The 22622-nt window shown below is 41.7% G+C and overlaps 1 protein-coding gene across 4 annotated transcripts in view; it reads left to right on the plus strand.

Moving 5' to 3' along the window:
* CACNA1D (calcium channel, voltage-dependent, L type, alpha 1D subunit) overlaps positions 1-22622 on the plus strand; it is a 452582-nt gene continuing 429960 nt past the window's right edge. For 2 of the 4 annotated variants that reach the window (XM_006862053.1, XM_006862050.1), the window contains exons 1-3: positions 163-342; positions 2281-2590; positions 6344-6449. In XM_006862053.1, the coding sequence (XP_006862115.1) occupies positions 279-342; positions 2281-2590; positions 6344-6449 (480 nt within the window). In that variant the 5' untranslated portion in view covers positions 163-278. Of the gene's footprint in view, positions 343-2280; positions 2591-6343; positions 6450-22622 lie in introns of all 4 variants that reach the window. The other 2 variants (XM_006862051.1, XM_006862052.1) reach the window with 2 other exon arrangements.

Raw genomic sequence — 22622 nt, forward strand, 5'->3', positions numbered from 1 at the left:
TATATTATTAAGATAATATATACATCGGATTTTATTTTTTTAAAAAGTTTATTTTGCTCCATTTTTTGAAAAAGAGGGAGCGTGGGTGGCGAGCGGTTTTTATAAATTATCCTTATTTTCGGTTATTTGTCCCTGTCTCTCCCCACCCCCTGCTGAAGCAAAAATAAGGGCAGGGACCGCGGCTCTTACCTATTGGTAATCCCCTTCCCCGTTCCTCCCCCACCCCAACGCCCTGCACAGTGCCCTGCACACAGTAGGCGCTCAATAAATGTTCGTGGATGATGATGATGATGATGATGAAAAAAATGCAGCATCAACGGCAGCAAGCGGACCACGCGAACGGTGAGCAGCCAGAGCCTGGGCACCCGCTGCCACATCGAATCCTTGTCATGGTCCTCTTCTCACCCCCTTTCTCCCTCCCACCCCCTCCTGTCTCTCTGATGTGCTGGCTAGGTTGAGGGGGTTGGAGAGGATGCTTCAAGCTCTGTGTCATCTACATAGAAAGCGGAGATTCGTGAAAAAGCCACTCGGTTCTCTCTCTATTTCAGGCCCTGAATGTTGAGTTAATTTTGCTTTTGTGGGGTGGGGGCTGCCGTTGAGTCCTTGATGTACTGTGCTGCGGGAGGGACATGTCGAGGTGATTCGGGTTGTCTGCCCTCGGGCTCAACTTTCCTTCAACGCAGCTGAGCAATGGAGGGTGGTGGTGTGGTAGGGTTCGCCTCTTTTCCCCTTCCTCTCCTCCCCCGCCCCCTGGTTGACTAGGAATGTCTCTGGTGGCATCCGGAAAATTCTAGGGTTGCCTGGCTTCACCTTTTGCACTGATGGGTGAAGCACACCCCTCCCCTTACGGGGTGTGTGTTGGGGGTAAGTCTGAAATCAAGGGGAGGGGGCGGATGGAGAGAGTGTATTCCTGCTCCCTGCGCCCGACTGAGCACACGTTGGTAACCTAGCAATGCCTGGGGAGTCGCTACCACTGTGGGGCTCCCCTCCTCAGTCGGGGGACCACGTGCAGTTTCCACACCGGCCAGGACTGGGTCTAGGGAGGCAGGAGCAGCTCCTGGCCAGCCCTTCCCCCTCTTCCTTGGAGGTCAAACCCCTCCCTTCCCCCCAATCTCCTACTAGAGACTGAGTGCTTCTCTTGGAAGGGCATGGCACCACTTACACCAGGGCTCTGTCTGCTATCCACTAGCTTTGCCATCTTCTCAGGCTGTTGGGCAAGTAGACTTGAGCTTGCTTTGACTCTCCCTTGTTGTTCATCACTTAACAATAATTGGTTTTTGAATGCTTATTCCTCTACTTCTTCACACTTTGACTTCTGCCTTCATAAAGAGATTTTGACCAAAGGCCAGGGCAGGTGCCTAGGATACCTGTTAGGGTTTTGACCTTACTCAAAACCTGAGGGGCTTCTTACCGGAGGCCCCCCTAGGGGCTCTGTCCTGTATTCACAAGGATGCCAGACTACACACTCAGGTGACTCCTGTTTAGACCTCTAGGGCCCCTGGCATCATCCAGCCTGTCTTAGGTGTAGGTGTGCAGGCTGACTGCTTGTCTTTTTCTGGATGCGAGCTTGGCTGATGCAGCTGCAATTTAAAATGCAAAAAAGCCCTAAAGATGTTTTCTGTTTTCCGAAGCCTGTGGAGGAAATGAGTCCCAAGCATCATGAATTTTCATTTGCAGGAAGCATCAGTGCATAATCCAGATATTTGTTATGGGGCTTTGGTATTGCCTGGGTGCCAGTGGAGGATTTAAAAATTTTTTCTTTCATGCTAAAATAATTACATTTGTGGTTGTGGAAAGATGTTGGAGTAACATCCTGAACATGGTAAAGACTTTTGAATTATTGACACTGTCCTCCCCGCCCCCAACCTTTTTTTGTAGTGGTGTTAGTTATTTCAGAGAAAAACCTTTGTGCATATCTATTCAGTCATTAGATTAGAGGGTTTTACAAATCGGCAAGAGTGTGGAATAAATATGGGAATGACCTCAATATTCTCTAAAGAATGCATAAAAATGATATCTTGTAAAGACATGCAAGTGGAGAGGCACTAATCTGGGAACCTCAAATGTAGTACTGGTCCTGGGTGACTGACACTATGGCATAGCAGATGGACTTTTCCTTCTGCTCTGGCTGACCTGGTTCTTGCTTCTGAAAAATAACATGTGACGTTCACAGTGGGAACACTGGTATGGCTCCCCTTGTTTCTGATGCTTTTTATTTTTTTTTTTCCTAGACACTGAATACTCATTGTTATTTTTCTTTCTTTTTCTCCTTTTTCCCAGAGGCAAACTATGCAAGAGGCACCAGACTCCCTCTTTCTGGTGAAGGACCAACTTCTCAGCCGAATAGCTCCAAACAAACTGTCCTGTCTTGGCAAGCTGCAATAGATGCTGCTAGACAGGCCAAGGCTGCCCAAACTATGAGCACCTCTGCACCCCCACCTGTAGGATCTCTCTCCCAAAGAAAACGTCAGCAATACGCCAAGAGCAAAAAACAGGGTAACTCGTCCAACAGCCGACCTGCCCGCGCCCTTTTCTGTTTATCACTCAATAACCCCATCCGAAGAGCCTGCATTAGTATAGTGGAATGGAAGTATCCTTTTTTGGGGAAGTTTTTCTGGTTTTCTCTTTTACCATCTGTTCTTTAAAAGGATTTGCTTTTCAAAATGGCACTTACAAAGTTGTAATGGGCTGGAATGTGAGCCACAGAAGAAGCTATATGTAAGGGGTTTCATTGTCTATACCTTCTTAGCTTCTAGGGTTGTAGAGTAGCTCTGTGGGTATATTTAGCCCATTGTCTGGTGTGTGTGTTTGTGTGTGTATGTGGGGGAAGTAGGAGAGGGAGAAAGAGCCTAAGACTTAAAAGTAGTCGATACTTGTTCTGTGTGATTAGTTTAAAATCCACTATTGTTTTTTGGCAATGATTTGCGATGAACCTATTAGGAATAAGGTAGACCAATGGGAAAAAAATAGACTATACGTGACTTCTACTGGAAGTGAATACATTTTGACCTTTAGTGGTATCTTCTCATTCTAATGTTTTGGAATTTGCTTCTGTACCTACAATTGATGCTAAGGTTACTTCTACCTCTGACATCTGGCGATTCCGATTGTTCAGGTGGCTGTATACTAATATGGCCACTTGCTTCGTAGGAAGGAAGGAGGAGTACTTCTGGATTTTTTGTCTGTTTTTTTTTTTTTTGGCTGATCAATGCTGCAACTTCCTGGAATTTCCTTTTGATAAGCTCCAAAAAAGCAATTGAAACGTGAGCATGAGAGATCATGCGAAGGGAGAAATTTATATGTGCCTCTTTTCCCTGAGTCCTGAGTTATACAACAGCCCTTTCAGTGAGGAATTTGCAGTTGCTGCCTTTATTTAAAAAAAAAAAAAAAAAAGTTGTCTATGTCTTTGGACTGGAGTTACATTTCTGGGTGTCTCCTTTATATTTTTAAAACTGAACTTCAAATGCCCCAGTATGGTTGATATGTCCCAGATCTCGGAAAACGATTGTGGTTCAGTTTGTGTATCCCTTCCCCCAAATCCTGAGGCTAAACTCCAGCCCCTGCCTTCCTTTAGGAGAAGTTGACTGAGGCCTTCTTTCTAAGCAAACGGCTTTCTACTTAGTCAAATGATTCACAGGTCTGGGTAAAACACAGCATTTCCTTTCCCCCAGAAGTGTTTTTTGGGGGCTGGCAAGGATCTTAGAATAGTTCCTAACCTTGGGAAGGAGTGAGAATATAGGGCATTCCCCCAACAACTCCCAGAAGGATGGAAGGACCATGCTTAAAGAGGAGGATGTTGGCGGCCAACTAGAAAGTGAAGCTGAACTCTCACCCCCCAATAATGTGATTACCTAGGCAGCTGTTTGTTTGCATGCCCTGTGCCTTCTCTGGTGATTTTCTCTGCTCCAAGAACAGAGTTAAAATATATTTGTTGTTGTGAAGTGCCATCAAGTCAGATAGAAGTGCTTTGGAGAGAGCAATCTAGTATTAGGACAGGATTTGGGGGCTTTTTAAAATGCCTTTTCTTTTTAGAACAGATGTTTGTCCTCTTGGTGTCTCTCACATAGCTGGGCTGTGTGTATTTTCTCTTTCAGTTCTCCTCTAGTCTGAGGACAGAAGGTAGTGTCAACTCAGGAGGGAGCTAAGTAAAGCTGGGTTCTCTCCAGTAGCATCCCTGGGGTCAGAGGCAACAGGTGCACTTAGAAAGAAAGATCTCCTCCCTAGACTCATTCTGAGTAAGCAGAGACCGCTCAGTGGGGTCATTAATTGTACGCAGAGTGGGGTGGGAGGCCTGATGCTGTTTCTCTTTGTGGACAGTCATTTGTATGTAGCAATTTATGTGTACAGAGTCAATTCCTGGGCCATGCTGCTGTCTCCCTTTTCCTACATTGCCAGACATATGTGTATAGGAATTAAGGGACATGGCTGCCAATTCAGGGAGAAGCCTGCATACAAATGAGGTTGTTTGTAAAATAGATTGTTAAACAATGTCTGATCCATTTGTTTTTTTGCACCCCCCCCCCCCATAACAGATTCATTCTAATTCAGGGAGCCATTTCTAGAATTCTAGAATCCTCTTAAAATCATCTCTGCCTGACCAAGTCAGCACCAAGAAAATGAGGACCTACAGGCAGATGAGGAAGAGTGTATTGTACTCTTGGGGAATCAAGGGGTGTCCTCTTGGTTTTAGAAGGAGATATTAAGATCAGGCCCATCTACTCATCATTTCTTGTAGAAATTGGCTTATAGAAATCTAGTGGTAATGATGGTACTATCCACCAGTGCTTAGAGATGGAAACAACCAGCATAAAGAAAAAAGGACATCTTTTATTGGGCTTTCTTGCTAAGTGTTAATGTCCCTCAGATTTGCCTGTTTATCATTTAGTACTAGGAAACTAAGAAGGGAGGGTAGTGATGTAGGTGAGAGGGGAGAGACAGTGTGTTTCTACTGAACATTGATTCAGTTGACCTTTTAAATTTTGGTGGGGAATCTCCAAAAGGAAAAAATGAGAAGGGAATTCTGGAGTCATCTGCAGGTGAATTGTCTTGAACTTGGACCCCTGGATAAAAGATTCTGTCTTGCTAAATAAATTAAAAGAATACATAGGAATTACAGCTTAAATTTTAATTAAGGCTTAAAAACTAAACCCATCAAAATTAGTAAGGGGTGCAAATATTCCTGTCTCTACATCAAGTATTGAAGTTCTCAAGTGGCTGAGGTTTTATGAAACTCGAGGTAACTCCTCTGAGTAAGGGGCTTTTGTTTCCTTCTGGATTTCTGGATTTCCCAGAAGTATGTCAGGACGAATCCCGAACTGGTCTGTTAATGTTTTTGAATCTTCAATCACTTGAGGTAGTTAGTTGAGCTAGTGTCTGATGGCCTTGAATTTTGTGAGTGAGTGTATGGGGGAGACTCATTGTTGTAAAATCAGGCCTGAGAATTACAAATTAGTTTGGTTGCTCATGAAACCTTGAGTTGCAAAGGCTGAAACCCAAAAGATGAAAAACAGTCATTTGGCAGATGTCAAATTTTGTATTACTAGTTTTGACAATGTCTCTTAATAACACCAGAATGTTTAAGCAAGTAACTGTTGAAATCGGATCTCAAAGTGATTTTTCCAGACAGACCCCTGAGATTTAGAATCATTAAATAGTGCTTTCAGAGTGTCTGGTGCTGATTTTTTGTGGCTTTTTATTTAATTTGTTTATAAATTGAACACAGTAAAACAGTACATTATAAACTGAGCTCCAGTCCGGCTCTCATCTGAAACAGTTATAGCCATTGATTACCCGGTAAAGAATGCAGAGCCTGCCTTGCTTATTACAGTGTCTAAGGTATTGAAAGTCATAGGGAAAATGAAGAAGGTCCTAGTAACTTGGTCTTTCCCAGTACAGAGAGGAGATTTAGACGGACCCCACTAAGAGTAGTCCCTACATGAAGGCAGAGGTCTGTGGAAAAGGTTGGTCCCATGATTACTTTCTGTGTTTGTAGTAGCCTGGAGTTCAGCTTTCTAAGGGTATTATTTCCTTTAAGACCACAAGAAGCAGAAATGTGGTTCATACAACTCCCTAATTGTAGGAATTGTAGATTTTGATGTAAAATGTATGGCAGAAGAATGAGTGTAACATGATCCTTACAACAGAAGAAAAGGACATGGAGAGGTCACTTGATAGGAAGCTCTACTGTGAGATGATCATTGGTGATAACTTCAGCTGAAACCCTGGCAGCCAGTCAAGAAATGATTTGTATGTGTCATTTTTTTATTTGAAAAGAGCTTCAAAAGTGGTGTGATTGGGAGTGTGGTGGCAGAGATGGTTTATACACCTTAACACAATTTTTCAGACCATTTGACATATTTATATTATTGGCTATTTTTGCCAATTGTGTGGCCTTAGCTATTTACATCCCATTCCCTGAAGATGATTCTAATTCAACAAATCATAACTTGGTAAGTGTCCTGCATGTTCTGATGTGTGGTTATCATTTGCTTCTGGCTTTCTGGGCCGTTGACGTTTACAGCTGTTCATTTGATGTTTCCTGAAGCTTTGTTTTGACCTGTATTCTCTAATTTATGCTGAATGAAATTGTTGAACACCATGAATCTTTTGTAAATACATGTGGAACTTTTTGTGGGAGAGGTTTATAGCAGATTAAAAAATTTTTTTTCTTCACCTAGGCTATTGCTTTTTGCCATTGTTTTCTTGATACTGGCTTTTAAAAAAAATGTTTGTTTTTAAATCCAGTGTTATTTGGGAGTGATCAAAATTGTTTGGTCAGTTTTTCTAGTAAGTGAAAAATTATAATGGGTTATCATTTGCATATGGACCGTTCATTGTTGGAGAAACATTTCACTTATGGCTAACTGAAAGGTTGGAGATTCAAATTCACCCAGTGACTCTGTGGAAGGAAAGACTGGCAGTCTGTTCCTATAAAGATTACAGCCTAGGAAGCCATTGCGGGAATTGTGCTCTTTCATATATAATATGGTCAGTGTGAGTTGGAATTGACTTAATGGCATACAACAGAAGTATGGCAAAACTAATAGATCTATGTAGAGCATGTTTTGGAGAATAATATAGTATGGTACAACCACTCTTATCAACATGGTTAGAGTCCAAAGGTCAGGTTGTTAAGCGAAAATTGGCGTTATGTGAAAATGAAGGATGACCACATAAGATCAAGATGATTATATTATTATTTAAATGCCAAATTATGTCAGTACATAGTTGCCACGTCAAGCCGATACACAACCTTAACTGTAACAGCATTACTCTCGTTTTGCATGTTGGCATTCATTACTGTCATATGTATATTGCTACTGTGCACAATTAACACATTAATTTTTGAATAGTTGAATATATTTTTTTCTTGTGCTATAAATGCAAAATGTTGGCTACTGAGATAGTTGATAAGTGAGGTAATGGTGCGTTATTGCAATACCTACTCCTAGACTAAGCACTGGTAGTTGAGTGGTTATGAGTTGGACTGCTAACCACAAGGTCAGCAGTTCGAATCTACCAGCCACTCCATGGGAGAAGGATGAGGCTTTCTGCTTCCATGAAGATTTACAGGCACAGAAACCCTGTACAGGGTCCCTGTGAGTCAGAACTGCCTCAGCAGCACACAACCACCACCACCAATCCTTTTAAGTCTCAAGAAAAAAGGATTCCATGGTTAAATACATTCAAATAAAATGGTATAGTTTAATGTACACTGTTACCTTCTTAAAGATTTATGGTGCATATTAGCCTAGCAAACACTCCAGGAAGGACTCCAGTTAAAAAATAGTTTCATTTTATTTAATTCACCTAGTTCTTATAGATAATTGGTCATGAAGTCTCTTGAACATTTTTTTTTTTTTTTTGCAGAATTCTTTAGCATGATCGACTCAATGTACCATGAACTTTCTTTGGGAAAGGCTGATATATTAAAACAGACAACAAACAAAACCCACTAAAGAGCACTAGATTGGGGTTAGCAGCTTGTTCCACTTGACTGTTAACTAGTTTTCTTTTGGGGACACTTCTGATTCCCTTTCTGCATTGTCATTCACCCATTTGTCAGTTAAGGGGATTGGATGAGAAGATCCCTAGGTGTCTACCTTTGACATTGCATGATCTTTCTTTGGTGATTCAGAAGCCATTCCGAGATTTTTGTGGCTCTGCAGCACCTTTCTTGCAAGAATCAGTACTTTATAATTGGAGGTCATGTTGAATGGCAGATGGAACAGGGAGCCAGTGCTGGATAACAGAACCTCTTTCCATTTTAGTGTCTTTGCTTCCTCCTCTTAATTAGCTAGTTCTTTTAGGTTTTTCATGGTGAGCTGGAATTAGATAGGGCTGAGTGTTCTCAACTGAGTGTTGTAAAGGCAAGACCACTGCGGGGAGAGTCCTGAGCAAGTTGAAAGGACACTCTGGTGGATTTAACCTTAATGGTTTATATGCATGATTTCATTTTGTATTTAAAATGTAGTGTCAAATTCAGATGTGACATGATTTCTATTTAGATTTGTGCATTTTTCATTTGATTTCTAGAGAATTTTAAAAAGCTTTTGGGTAGTATAACTGAAAATACGACTATAAATGGAAGTCAAATACATATGTAAATGTTTACTGCTAGTATAGATTTATACTGTGCTTTGGGTCTTTTGCACATGTGACATGAAATGATTATTTTAAAGGATGAGCAGAAAGTGAAAAGCCTCCCATCGATGGAGAGATCACTGTAGTCAAGGCCACAGATGGTGTCAGCCTTGTTACCAAATTTAATGATGTGTATGGTGACCCAGTTTGTTGCTTTTTGTAGCTCAAGAGAAGATGACTAAACAAACTTAGAAAATAAATACCTTTCAGAATGGCAGATTAATTCAGATCAGTGGAATAATTAATGAAGCTGCATGTGTAAGCCAATTCATACTCTGACTTATCAGGGAAATTCAAGGCTGTAATGTAAGTGCTGTTAGACCATTTGAATGTCTAAACTAAGAAGTAAGGAAATGAAATATTACAGGAGATGAATAGCTTTCTTTTCTTCGCCTTTGCCATACCTCTGTAGTACCCACCCCCACTTTTTAGCTGTTTGTTGTGAATTGGGTGAAAGTTTACAGAGCAGATCAATTTTACATTCAACACATCATACAAATGTCATTTCATCTCATTGATTGCACTATCCTCAATATAACACCACATTCTACTTCCTTTCTGTGTTTCTTGTTTCCATTTCTCCTTCTTTCCCAACCCTTTTGGATTTTGTCATCAGGTAGATACTGCCCTTTAGATCTAAAGTAGTTGACTGTTCTGTGGTGTGCATACATCACAGTTGTTGTTCCTCTCCCTATAGACGTATGTACTGCTTGCCTGAAAATCGAGTCACAGAAATGAGTTCAGTTCCAGACCTGAAGGGTGACTAAGGACCTTAGTTTTGGGATTCCACCAATCTCTGTCTGACTAGTAAGCCTGTTTTTTTAAAAATAATTTTGAGTTTTGTTTCACATTTTCTCCCACTCTGTCCAGGACCTTCTAATATCCCTTTCAGAGCAGTTGGTTAGTGACAGCTAGGTACGATCTAGTTCTTCTGTTCTCAGGGTTGTGGATGACTGATTTTCCTAGGATTCATTAGTTAATTGGACTAATTGTTTCCATGCATCTTCGATTTCCATATTCTTTCCTTTGGATAGGGAGAGACCATTAGTTGTGCCTTACATACTGCTCGTGAGCTTTTAACTACTCACCAAAGGAGAATATTGAACATTTTCTTTGTGGACTGTGTTTTGCTAATTGACCATGGTCTTCTCTGAAACTATGGTCCTGAGGTCCCAGGCCCACCAACTCATTGCCTCAAGGTGTTTGGTTATGGCTAAGAAGTTTCCCTAACTTTGCCCCTTCTGTGTTCTACCACATTCATGGATATATTTGTAGCAAAGGTAAATAAATGGGTCCTTTCTTGGTAATTCTTAAAATAACTTGTTTTTGTGTGGTGGGGTAGGGGGGATAGTGGGACAGGGGAAAGTGAAGGCTCTTAGTTTGTCAGGCCTTTCAAAAAAATCCATGTATATTAAGTCAATTTCCGCACTTAGTATTCTGAAACTCATGGCATTCAAGTTTGTCTTGTTTTCATTTGAATGGTCACATGGCTGAATGAGTTCATATTCGGCTTAACTCTTTAAATATTTCCTTTCCCACTGTGGAAAGGGGAGATCTTTATGGAATTCTTCCTGCCTCTTAGCAAGGTCCCATGCCATATCCTTCCACCAGGAAGCTGGGTTTATTTTTCATACATTTGACCCCATTTGTGCCAAAGGGATTGCTCTATTTTGGGGATTGGTTTAGAGGCAGCTGAACAAAGCTTATTTTTCAATTCATGTGAATGGCAAAACAGAGGGTAAAAAGACTGATAGGGGTTGCAAAACTGGGTCTGAAGGGGTGTTTTTCTTTATCTATCAGCTCCATGGGAAACGTGCATGTCGAGCACTTACAATGAGATTCTGGGCTAGCTTTTGTGGAAGATGTTTCTGCCTGCTAAAGACTGCTCGTAGTGAAATTATTGCTTTTCTTGGATACGAAATGTGGCCATCATCATTGGTCCAATGTGTGTTTGGTCTGAGTTTATGTAACACAGTCAGCTATGGGACTTAGAGATTACCTAGGGGATAGCAAGTTTTCCCAGAGTTAGATTTTTTTTTTTTTAAATATAAATAATCTCAAGTTTATATGTAGCTTTCATTTGTGGAATTGCAGGAAGTAGTGGAGGCTGAAGCCATGGAAACAGTGCAACTCAGTTCCCACAGTCATATCCTTCTTGGTTTAGTCAGTAGCAGCATTTCCTCAGTTCCACTTGAAAGAGTCTATCATTTATTTTCTTTTCTTCTTATCTCAGAGAGGGGAGAGATCTTCTGTATTGAGTGTCACAGTGGGGATGACAGTGGGGATGTATTTCACTGTATTGAAAAACACCTTGTTTTAAAAAAAACAAAACAAACTAGTTTCTCACAAGCAAAGTGTTCTGGTTGAACAGTTTTCAGTCCATGCAACCTGCTTCTGACACTCTCTCTCCCCAGGCTACCTTCTAGTTCTCTGCAGCACTGAACTGCCTCAAATTAGAAATTTCCAAAATAGGAATTGTCATCTGTCATGAGAAACCCTTCTTTGATATCTGTCAATGCCTGCAACCCCCTCTTGCCTCTCAACCAGCATTAAGTGACTGAAGGCAAGGCCCATGGCTCATGCCTCCCTATCCCTTTATCTAACAAAGTGCCTGGTTTATATCAGGTTTTCAATAAGTGTTGGTTAAACCGAATAGAATGTTTTGCTATGACTTAACACGGTGGCTTACCTTTGAACTCTTTCTTGCCCTTTTTCTCATCTTGTTGTTGAGGCTTATGGGTTGGTTGGTTGATGTTTTTAGGCCTGTTGACATTCCACTCTACAGAATCCTTCATGTATTTCCTCTCTTCTCCATTGACACCTCTGTCAGGTATCTTTTTCAAGAGAAATGATCCTGAGGCGTCAGTGGCTACCCACTGAGGAAAGGAGTGACTCCCAGCCTAGGTCCTCCCTGGTCTGGTAATACCTTTTTTGGTTTATCCTCCATTCTTCCCCTTTAAGGCCTCACCTGTTGTTCACCAGATGTTCTCAGTCACCCTTCCCCACTGCTCTGCCTCCTGACTTCCCCTTCAGCAAACCTGCTTTCTCCATCTGAAATGCCTCTTCCTTTCCTTCATCACCCCATCTTCACATGTCACCACCTTTACAGCTATTCAAGAATAATCTCAAGTCATGTCTCCTCTGTGAAGAATTTTTGGACTTCATAATGACCTTATCTTATCCTCTCTTAGGACACTCTTGGTTTTAAATTTTAATTTTTTTGAATTTTCACCTAATTTTTCTCCTAGATGTCAAGTGCCTTTGGAATATAATACATAGTGAGCAATTTTTGAATCTCCAATAGTTCTACACCATGCTATATTATAGATGTTCAAGAAATTGCCTGCTGTTGATGAGCAGCAAATGAACAGCTCTCCTAAGAGAGGCATCTTCACCCGTCTTTCCTCTGAGCACCTTCCTCTCTTCATCAATGATTACTCCTTGGGGGTTCTTGTTTGGGGGTGGGTGGGGAGTTGTAAATGTTTATTCTTGGACAAGTGTAAGGTCTTGCTATCCTTTTTCTCATAATACCTCTGGCTGAAGGAGCTCCAAGAGCTGGGCTTCAGAGCTGAGCAGTGTATGTGTTCCAAGCTCTGGTTTTAGGACTCAAAATGGCAGAGGGTGGTAGGAGCATCCCTGGGGAGCAGTGTTGGATGGTGGACTTCTTGGGGGTGTAAATGCCTTAAAACAATGAGGAAAACTGTGGGATGCTCTACTTTGATTGTATTCTTTCCTCCATGGCCACACTCTCAATGTGCAGTGTTAACAAGGCTTGTAACTAAACCAAGCCTCAGCATAGTCACGTAGGTTAGTGTCTCACAGCATTTGCTCATGTTGTTGTTGTTTGTTGCATGCCTTTGAGTCAGTTTTCACTCATAGTAGCCCTGTTTAGGGTTTCTGAGGAGCAGCTGATGGATTTGAACCATAGACTTTGCAGTTGGCAGTCTAGTGCTTATCCTGTTGCACCAAACCAGGACTCTAGTTTGTTGGGTTTTTTTTCCTCATAAGAAGGTAAATTTTTAATACCTGAAACAAAAATTTGTAACCTGGTTCACTAGGCTTAGCCTATAAAGTGGATGTTAGTTCTGCAACTCATCTATTCTGTTTTTCCTCTATTGTCTTTCCCTGTGAATTGAAAGTTCTTGCTTCTGCATGCTTAGATTCTTTCTATTCTGGCACAGCATATACACTACCTTCTCTATTAAGTTGTGTCTGATTCTTGTCTATTCCTTACCTTCCACTTAAACCTACCTAGTGTGAATACTCACTTTCACACTAGACTACCATAAACATGGTGTACTTTCCTTTGATAGACGTTGACCCCCTTCTGTCTTGTTTTGAAGCTGGTAAGGGAAGTGCCTAGGTGTGTGGAATGTCTCAGCCTTGATTTGAAATCTAGCTCGTTGGCTGACTAGATGAGTAACTTTGGATGAAACTAGAATATGAATTACTAGGTGTTGAGATTGGAGTCTGATGTATTTTATAGTTTTGTGAGCCTAACCCAGGGCATACTGGTACATAGGGAGACACAGCAGGAAATGCATATTGAAAGAATTAGTAAATAAATAAATGACGCTACAAAGGTTCCACAGTACATCCTTATAGATCATTAGTTAATTTTCAACAGTGGGCTAATGATTAATATTTGCCTGAGAGGTTATGATTGATTGTTCAATATTAATGAGAATCTCAGGAAACACCTGTCAGAGTTCACTTGTAATTTCAGGATGATATTTTTCTGTCTTGGCAAATTTGTCTTTACATTGGAAGAAGAGAAGAAAGACTTTCTTGTACTTGTCTATACTTTGAATCCCTATAAGCCATAAGTGGTTCCTGTGTTCAGTGTTATACATTAGCCATCATGTGAATGATTGTATTTAGGTAGATGTGAACAAAACGTGACTAGAGTGGATGGACTTGGATAGTAAAACCCAAGCTCGTTTCCTAATAATAAAGTATGAGCTAGTACATGTGCTATATTAGTAATTCTCTTTTGTAGTCTTACCTCATTTTGACAAAGAACAGGTTTAGCTTGATCTTTTGTTGAGCTGACAGTACATTGAATACTGATGGTTTTTTTAAAAAAACAAATCCTACTCCTGGTGTGGCGCTGTGGGTTAATACGCCAGACTGCAAAGCCATTTGAACTGCAAAGTTGGCAGTTAAAGCTCATGAACTGCTCTTTGGAAACCCTATACAGGGTCGCTATGAGTCAGAATCAACCCAACAACAACAGGGTGGTCTCATTTGCTAAAAGGTTTACACGCAGGGATATTCCACTGTGTAAGGTGTTTCAAAACAAGGACATTGGCTTTTTAACGAATGTCTGAGAAGTCTTTTGAAATTCTACTTAAAGAATAATTGCAGCAAATGTGGATTATTTAAGAGTTGTTGTTGTTAAGTGCCATTGAGTCTGTTCGCACTCATAGTGACCCTGAATGGAGTTTCCAAGGAGCAGCTGGTGGGTTTGAACTTATACTTACACACACACACACACACACACACACAAAATATATTTAAACATAATACTCCATTATGTTTCTGGTGAAAGTTTACATAGTAAAGTAGGTTCCCATTTGACAATTTCTATATAAATTGTTCAGTGACATTAGTTACATTTTCTACCATGTGTCAGTATCCCCCTTAATTGTGTTCTGCTTGTTCAGTTTCCAGAACTCTAGTTTCCTTGCCCTCTTCTCATCTTTGCTTTAGGGTGGTCAGTGTTTATCTTTTGGTCTCATACAGATTTTTTTTTTTTTAGTAGAGCACCACACTTATGGGTAGTATCCTTTATTTTGTGTGCCATTGTGCTATTTTGCAAAAAATCCAGGGCATAGAAGTTACATCAGACACAATTGGAAAGGGAGCTTAAAAGATGCCATCAGTGGTCTATCTTGGCACCCAATCCTTGTGTTTCTGAGGGCAGAGTCTGACTGACTGCCAGTGGGTCAGTTTATACACTGTCTAAAATGTACATCCTCCTTAGCGCATTTGGAGGAGGGCATGGGGGGAGATGGGTGATGTATTCCTTTTTAAACCTCAGCTCAAGTTCAATATTATAAACATAAATGTGGGAGAACTGGACCCCTATAGCAGATTTATGGCTAGTTGCCATTTTTTTAAAAAAATAAGAGATAAGAACACCTTTCTCATCAATATATGTTTAATGATTCCAGTCTCTCCATTTTTAACGGTTTACAACACATGAGGAGAAAACTTGCCCAGCCATAGAGACACTTAACTACCCACTGTTGTCAAGCAGAAGTACCGGTATGGCTCTGCGGGTTAATACGATAGATAGCAAGTGGTTCAGACTCACCAGTTGCTCCTCGGGAACTGTATATGGGGTTTCTATGAGTTGGCACTGACTTGAAGGCAAAAACAGCATTGTCAAGCAGATTCCCACTCATAGCGACCCTAATGACCCATAAGACAGAGCAGAACTACTCCGTAAGGTTTCTGAGATGGTATTTTTTGGGAGCAATCAACCTTATCTCCCATGGAGTGGCTGGTGGGTATGAACCACTGACATTGTGGTTGGCAGTCCAGTGCTTAACCCACAGCACCACCAGGCCTCCCTAGAATGGATGATTCTGTACTCACTGTCATTGAGTTGATTCTGACTCACACGGACCATAGGGTTCCTAAGACTATGAATCTTATATTGTAGCAGATAGCCTCATCTTTCTTTTTTGGAGCAGCTGGTGGGTTAGAACTGCAGATCTGAAGACCTAACCCAATACCACCAGGATTCCTGGAATGGAGGGTAGGAAGGAGACACTGAGAACAAACTGAAGATGGAAATGAACTGCCTGAGGTGGTCTGACTTCTGTTTGTTAAGTGCCCTTGAGTTGGTTCTGACTCATAGTAACCTTATTTAGGTTCCCGAGGAGGAGCTGGTGGGTGTGAATTGCCTGTCGTACCATTCAAACTGACCTTGCAGTTTAGTGCTTATCTTAGTGCCACACCAAGACTCCTGGATCTCTGATAGGCAATCCTAATCTCTGTGTGAGTATATGATCCCCAGAAGGGGAGCTGGGGAAATGGTGTAGGTGGGTGCCTGGATGAATGTAGATGCACAGGTTTCAGAATGAGGCTGCTTTCTGGTAGTTTTAATGAAGCAGGCCCCACGAATCAGGCTGCTGACCTCAAGGTTGGCAGTTTGAAACTGCAAATTGTTTCACGGGAGAAAGATGAGGCCTTCTGCTCCCGTAAAGATTTGCAGCCTCGGAAACCCTGTGCAGGGTCACTATGAGTCGGAACCGACTCCATGGCACATCACAACAACAGATGCTATCGAGGGGAAGGGAAACCACTTCTTCTCTACAATCTCACAGCAGTTCTTTCTGCTAATATTTTTTACCCCTCTTCCCTCTTGGCTGAGTTGTTGTAATTTTAGAAATCACAGGGCAACTGTTGAAATTGTTGAATGAGTGACCATGAGAGTCAGGCTGGAGGAAATTGGGGCGGTGGGGTATGGGGGGAGCTGACCTGAGGTATGGAAGGCAGACCATGGTAAGTCCTGTAGGACTATAGCCTGGGAAGGTGTCATTAGTTAGTTTTGCCTTGGGATTCAAAGCAGGCTGCATGATAGACTCATGGTGTCTCTCTTTCCCAGCGTTAGTCATCTTCTGAGGAGTCTACCCTGCCCCATTTCCCTGTGTCCATGGGGATTTCTGGCGCAACTTACACTCACAGATATTTTCTTTAGAACAGTAATGCTCCTTGTGTTGTTTATAAGAAAGGAATTTGAGGCACCTTTATTCAATAAACATGTATGGAGTACCTGCTGTACAGAGCATACATGCCCTGTGTCCCTATGCTGTCCCTTCTGCCCTGTCCAGCCCTGCTGCTGCCACCTTCTCACTCAGGAAACCTGTCCATGGGTTCAGAGGATCGTCCTGTTGTTTTCTCACATTTTGCCTTCTGATCAGTTTGGTGTGATCCTTTCAGATGTATTTTTTACTCTCTGTGTGTTCATGTGTTGTCTGTGCATTTTGAAATGTATATGCATATGTGTTTCAAACCAATGTATGTGTTTTCAAAATATATTCAGGAGTCCTGGTGTGGTGCGGTGGGTTAATGTGCTGGACTCAAAAATCATTAGAATCGCAAGGTTGGTGGTTCAAGCTCACCAGCTGCTCTTCGGAAACCCTATACAGGGTTGTTATGGATCAGTACTGACTCGACGTCATGTAACAACAACAATGTGTAATTTGTGTTTTTGACATTTTTATGCAAGGGGGAACATAATACATTATGTTTCTGAGAAGCAGCCAGTGAGCTTGAACTGCCAACTTTGCGGTTCAAACGACTTTTCAGTCCAGCACATTAACCCACCGCCACCAGGACTCAATACATTCTATAGCTTTCTTTTTTCCACTTAGTGTGTGTAGCAGTCTAACAGTTTCTTAACTGCTATAAAATGTTCCATGTATGAACATACCACAGCTTATTTCATTGTTATCTTTTGGATGCTCATTTTGGTTCCTTTCTACAGCTTTACTACTTCAACCATGGCTGCATTGGATATCCTTGGATGTGCTTTTTGAGCATATAAGTAAACATTTCTCGGGACAAGCACCTAGAAGTAATCACTCTGGGTTGGAAGGCACCAGTATTCTGAATTCCAGGCTTACTGCCACCTTGTCTGCCACCACGCTTGTACCAGTTTATGTTTTCCCAGCACATCTCGTAGAGATCACAGTCATCTGACTCTGGTGCTTCATTTCTTCCATTAGAGCAGAGGCAGTGTTGGAGATAGGGTATAGCCTCTTTTCTTAGATGCTGGTGGACGTCTGAAGTCTCTGGTTAAAGCAGAAAAAGTCCGTGAACCCTGAATACTAAGTGTTCTTTGTTTTTTTCTTTCTGAATACTAAGTTTTGTCATCTCTTTTGAACGACTGACCCAGATGAAAGGCGCCAAAGCTTATTTTTTTTCTTTCCTTTGCTTTGGCTGTCACATTCTGGGGTATTATAGTTCTTTCAAGTGAAATAGTCATTGTGTGTAGCTAATAGGTAAATAAATTTCTAATACAAAAACTGGGGTTTTCTTTTTGGAATGTTTGCTTATAACCTACAGTTCAGTTGTAAGATGAATACTGCTATTATATCCCCATTAGTTGGGGAAGAAAAATATTCAATCTGTTATGTTCCTGCTGTCCCATGGTCTTTGATTACTAGCATTTTATTTTCACATTTAGCAAAGTCATGCTATTATTATATTACGGATATAGGGCTTATACCCCTCTTACTTTTAAAAGCTCCCTAGTAGCTCAGAAAATGGAACCTGATGAAAAACAGGCAGTTGGAAATCGAAACAAAGTTGGCCTGCCAAGGTACCCGAGGCAAACTCTTACACCTGGTCACTGATTTGGCCTCTAAGTTTCCTGGCGAGTTGAGGCCAAAGGGAACATATCCTAGCTTATATGGCTTTTGAGCCTCATAACAAAGGGAAGCAGAGTAACAAAGTATTCATTCAGAAAAGTACTTTCTAGGAATGAGACCCAGGGAGAAAGCTACAGCATGGGTCCTTGTGTAAGCTACATTGTTCGGGTACTAGGGGGTGGGGGCAGGTCTTCAGCTGTGCTTTTGTCAAACAGTCAGAAATGCTGTGCAAGCAGATGGTCTCTGGAGTCGGATTTTCTAAAGGATAAGGGCACAGTATTGAACTGTGCTTTAATAAAGGCATTTCTGAATTCTGTAAGATTTTTGCTTTTGGGTTATATAAAATAATATAGGCCTAAACCTGAGAAGATAAAAATGAGTAGCTTAACCCAGCTCTCATTTTAATCATTAAGAAAAATAATCTTTTTTGAGCATTTATTATGTGCAAAATATAGTCCGTGAAACGCATCTGCTCATTGTCCTAACTTGGTTTAAATCGTGTCACAAAAAGACAGTATGAATTAATGCAAATACCCATAAAACCTCATTTTAAAAAAGGTACAATTTTATTATTTACTCTGACACAAACTAAGGAAGTGGCCAATATTTTTTAAAAGAAGACACCCTTGAATATAGCTCAGTAAGTAGATAACAATGGGGTATAATGAGACATTGTTTATATTTAAATGACAGGTTCCCTGGGTAAATGGGCAAATAGGCTGCTCTTTCATGCCAGTAATTAGCCCCTTAGTACTTTTTTTTCATTATAATGCAAAAGTGAACTTCTCTTTGGGCTTTCACAAATTCTGAATTATTGAAATATGAATTAAAGGTGAATCTCTCCAAAGCCTCTTTCAGAATTTTTATCAGGTGGGAGTGAAATTGAGACATCAAAAATTCTAAGACAGAATGCAGGAAAGTGGAGGTATCCAGAGAAAATTTGGTACAAGAGAATTGTTCGACAAGCATTTTTCTAGAAAGCTACATGGATTAGTACTAGTATGGCTGGGGTAAAGAAAGCTTAGGTGTTAAAGTGAAAACTGTGTGTATTTTAGGTTGGTCAGATGAATAAGCTTATTAATTAAAGCCAGTTGGGCAATAGTACATTAAATGACGTGGTTTTGATTTGTCTACAGTGGGATCACAGGCCAGATGAGATTGAGATTGGAGAGTACCTCATAGATCTTCAGATGGGTCTCTTCCTATTTTAGTCAGAGCAGTGACAGGACTTGTCCAGGTCCACACTGAGAGAGGAGCTATGTGGGGACTTAGGCCAAGACTTCTGCTTCCTCGTCTTGTCTTCCCCACTCATTCCAGTTAACAGTTATGAATCCAGGCTGAGGCCAGGCACTTCCTATCTGACCGAAAGGCGGGGTCTGACAATATCAAGGACAGGAGTGACATCTGGAAAATCCAAAGCAAGCTGGATATTGAGTTGATTTACAATTACCAACTCCGTTTTTTTTCTTCATATGTCTTCTAAGAGATTGTTTTGATCATTTCTCCTCCCCCATTTAACTGTATAAATTGTTGTTACTTTCTTCTTACATACCAACATGCAGAAATAATTTGACCCTAGATTGCCTCATTATTTTCTGGCCAGCGGATATAGTAGGGCAAGAGAAGGCCAAAGTAGGGCTGGCTAAAAAACACAGCAGGTCTTTCCTCAGTTATCTTGTTTTAGTGTGGTTCACACGACCTGTCTTTTTGACCTTCACTGGAGGCACAGAGATAATTACCTTTGTTACCAGTCTAATGGCTGACATTTATTGAGGGAGGTGGGCTTTCCGTAAATAATCTCATTGAATCGTCACTTCACCTTCTTCATTTAGATACCTACGAGGAAGATACAAGAGACAAAACAAGCATAGAGTGGTCACACACCTAGTAATTGTGACAGGTCCAGGATTCACGCCAGTGCTTGCTTGTTGGCTTTTTTTTTTTTTTTAATGTTTTATTGTGAATTATGTGATAGTTTACATGGGAGAACATTAGCTTTACATTCATTCTATTGTATATTGTTTCAATGCCATGGTTACAATCCCCCCACGCATCATCAATCAACCAAATGGTATCCGGTACAAGCCTGCCCCTTCCGCCCCACCCCCCACCCCCGTCATCAGCACACAGCCCCTCTCCCTCTCTGTGTCTAAAGTCCCCAACTGCTCCATCTCTCCACGTCATTGTCTCTGCCTCCGGCTCTGGCGTCACTGCATCTCTGGGTAGGGTCCCACTCTCCACTCTTCTCCACTGATGGTCTGAGGGACCACAGCTCCTAGACTGCAAAGTCAATCACTCCCCTCTTTTTGCTACCAAACATCTACCTTTGCATTTCCTACCCTCACAATCAGTCCTGATAACAATTATTCACTGTTGTATCCCAAGAGACTTATCTGCATCTCCTTTCATTAGCCCCTCCCAGACAGATGGGATACTACTCAGTGGAGATTCTACCTTCCTCTGTGCCCTCTGGATCTAGGTTCTGTGCCCTCTGTGCCCTCTGGATCTAGGCTCTGTGCCCTCTGGATCTAGGCTCCTTCTTGAAAGCTTATAAGCCAGTCACTTCTTGCTTTTGTAGCCCCCCCCCATTTTGGGTAGCCAATGTCCAAGTTGCCCATCCCTGTCTACCATGTGTACCGAGGGGGTGGGAATGATCCTCGGTAAATGATCCTGTAAAGATTTGTTCCCTCTTTTGAGCTACTGCATCCCTAGGTGTAAGTCAAATTCATCAAATAGTATCAAATTACTCGTTTTTCCTCTTCTTTCTTCTAGTTGAGCTCTGATCATCCAGCCATCGAAGCCAGGTCAAGTGGGTATTATCTGCAAGTGTGGGTGTACTTATGCATATGCCTTCTCTAATTATCAGCTGGACATTTCACTCTCCACTCTAGTCCTCTGTGGCAATGTCACTGACTCTGGGCCCAAGAGTCCCTAGGTCTTGCAACACTGCTGGCCAATCAGGTATCCACCCGAGTTCATAGGAGTCTATTGAACGTTGTAGGGCTTTGCTCACAGTTTCATTGCTGTTTTCCCCTCACTTCTCCTTATATGTGACGAATGTGGTCACCAGTCAGAGAGCATGTCTGCTTATGAATTCCCATTCAGTTTTAGTCTTGGAAGGGGGTGTACCCTGAGGGGACCTGACCAGTTGTCTTGATATCTCTTGGGCGAGCAACTTGCTTGTTCTTTTTTTTTTTTTTTAATTAAATAAATGTTTTATTGTGTATTGTGTGATAGTTTACATGGGGGAACATTAGCTTTACATTCATTCTATCATACATCGTTTCATTGCCATAGTTACCATCCTGTCCATGTATCTTCACCCACCCAACCAAAGGGTATACCCTATAAGCCTGCCCTCCCCTTCCCCCACCACGGTCCTCAGCACACAGCCCCTTTCTCTCTCTGGATCTCAAGTCCCCAGCCACTCCATCTCTTCACGTCATCTTCTCTGTCTCCATCTCAGTCCTCACTGCTTCTCTGGGTGGCGTACCGCTCTCCTCTCTTCTCCATTGATGGTCCCTGAAAGGTTAATCACTCTCCTCCTTGCTATAAAATGTCCACCTTTATGTTTCCAGTCCCCACAATCAGTCCTGATAACAATTATTCACTATTGCCTCACAAGACACCCATCTGCATTTCGTTTCATCAGCCCTTCCTAGACAGGTTGGATACTACTCACTGGAGACTCTACCATCCTCCCTGCCCTGTGGATCTAGGTTCCCTCTTGAAAGCTTGTAAGCCAGTCACTTCTTACCTTTGTATCCCTCCCCCCATTTTGGGTAGCCAATGTTCAAGTTGTCCACCCTATCTACTCTTTGTGTGCAGGGGGTGGGAATAATTCTTGCAGCAGGGATTTGTTTCCTCTTTTGAGCTACCACATCCATAGATGTAGGTCAAGTCCATCAAATTGCACCAGGTGACGCTTTTTTCCTCTTCTTTCTTCTTCGGATTGAGCTCTGTTCATCCAGTCATTGAAGCCAGGTCAAGTGGGTATCATCTGCAAGTGTGGGTGTTCTTGCGTCTGTCCGCCTTCTTCTTATCAGCTGGTCACTTCACTCACTCTAGTCCTCTGTGCCTGTGTCACTGACTCTGAGCCCATGAGTCCCCAGGTTTTGCCTCGCTGCTGGAACTTGCTTGTTCTTGTAGTAATTAGTTGGACTGCCATTATTGTTTTGTATTTTTCCTGTCGGTCTTTCTTTCAAGAAGTATCTTCTGTTCTTCTAGCTGCTCCAGGCTGGTCTGGCTTGTCCTTTCAAGTGGAAATTTCCCACCTCAGAAGATTCTGGATGAGGTTCAGGATTCCATCAATGGTCTTATGTAATGCAGAGCTCCGCATGAAGTCTCCTTCACTGGGCACGTTGTAGCCCCATTTTAGGTATTATAAACAGTTATAGGCAGAAGATGGACTAACATGCTTTCTATGATGATATTTCTGGCTATTCCTTTCTTTCCCTCTCAAGTGTCTATTTTATAATGGTATGCCAGGGAAACCAAGATTCAAAAGACAGCCAAGCATCTTAACATTATTTACCCCCTTTTCCCCATTCCAACCACGTCTCAATCCCTGTATCCCAGAGCCCTGTTGTTCCA

The sequence above is a fragment of the Chrysochloris asiatica genome, unplaced genomic scaffold, assembly GCF_000296735.1.
Source record: "Chrysochloris asiatica unplaced genomic scaffold, ChrAsi1.0 scaffold00046, whole genome shotgun sequence".
Lineage (NCBI taxonomy): Eukaryota > Metazoa > Chordata > Mammalia > Afrosoricida > Chrysochloridae > Chrysochloris > Chrysochloris asiatica.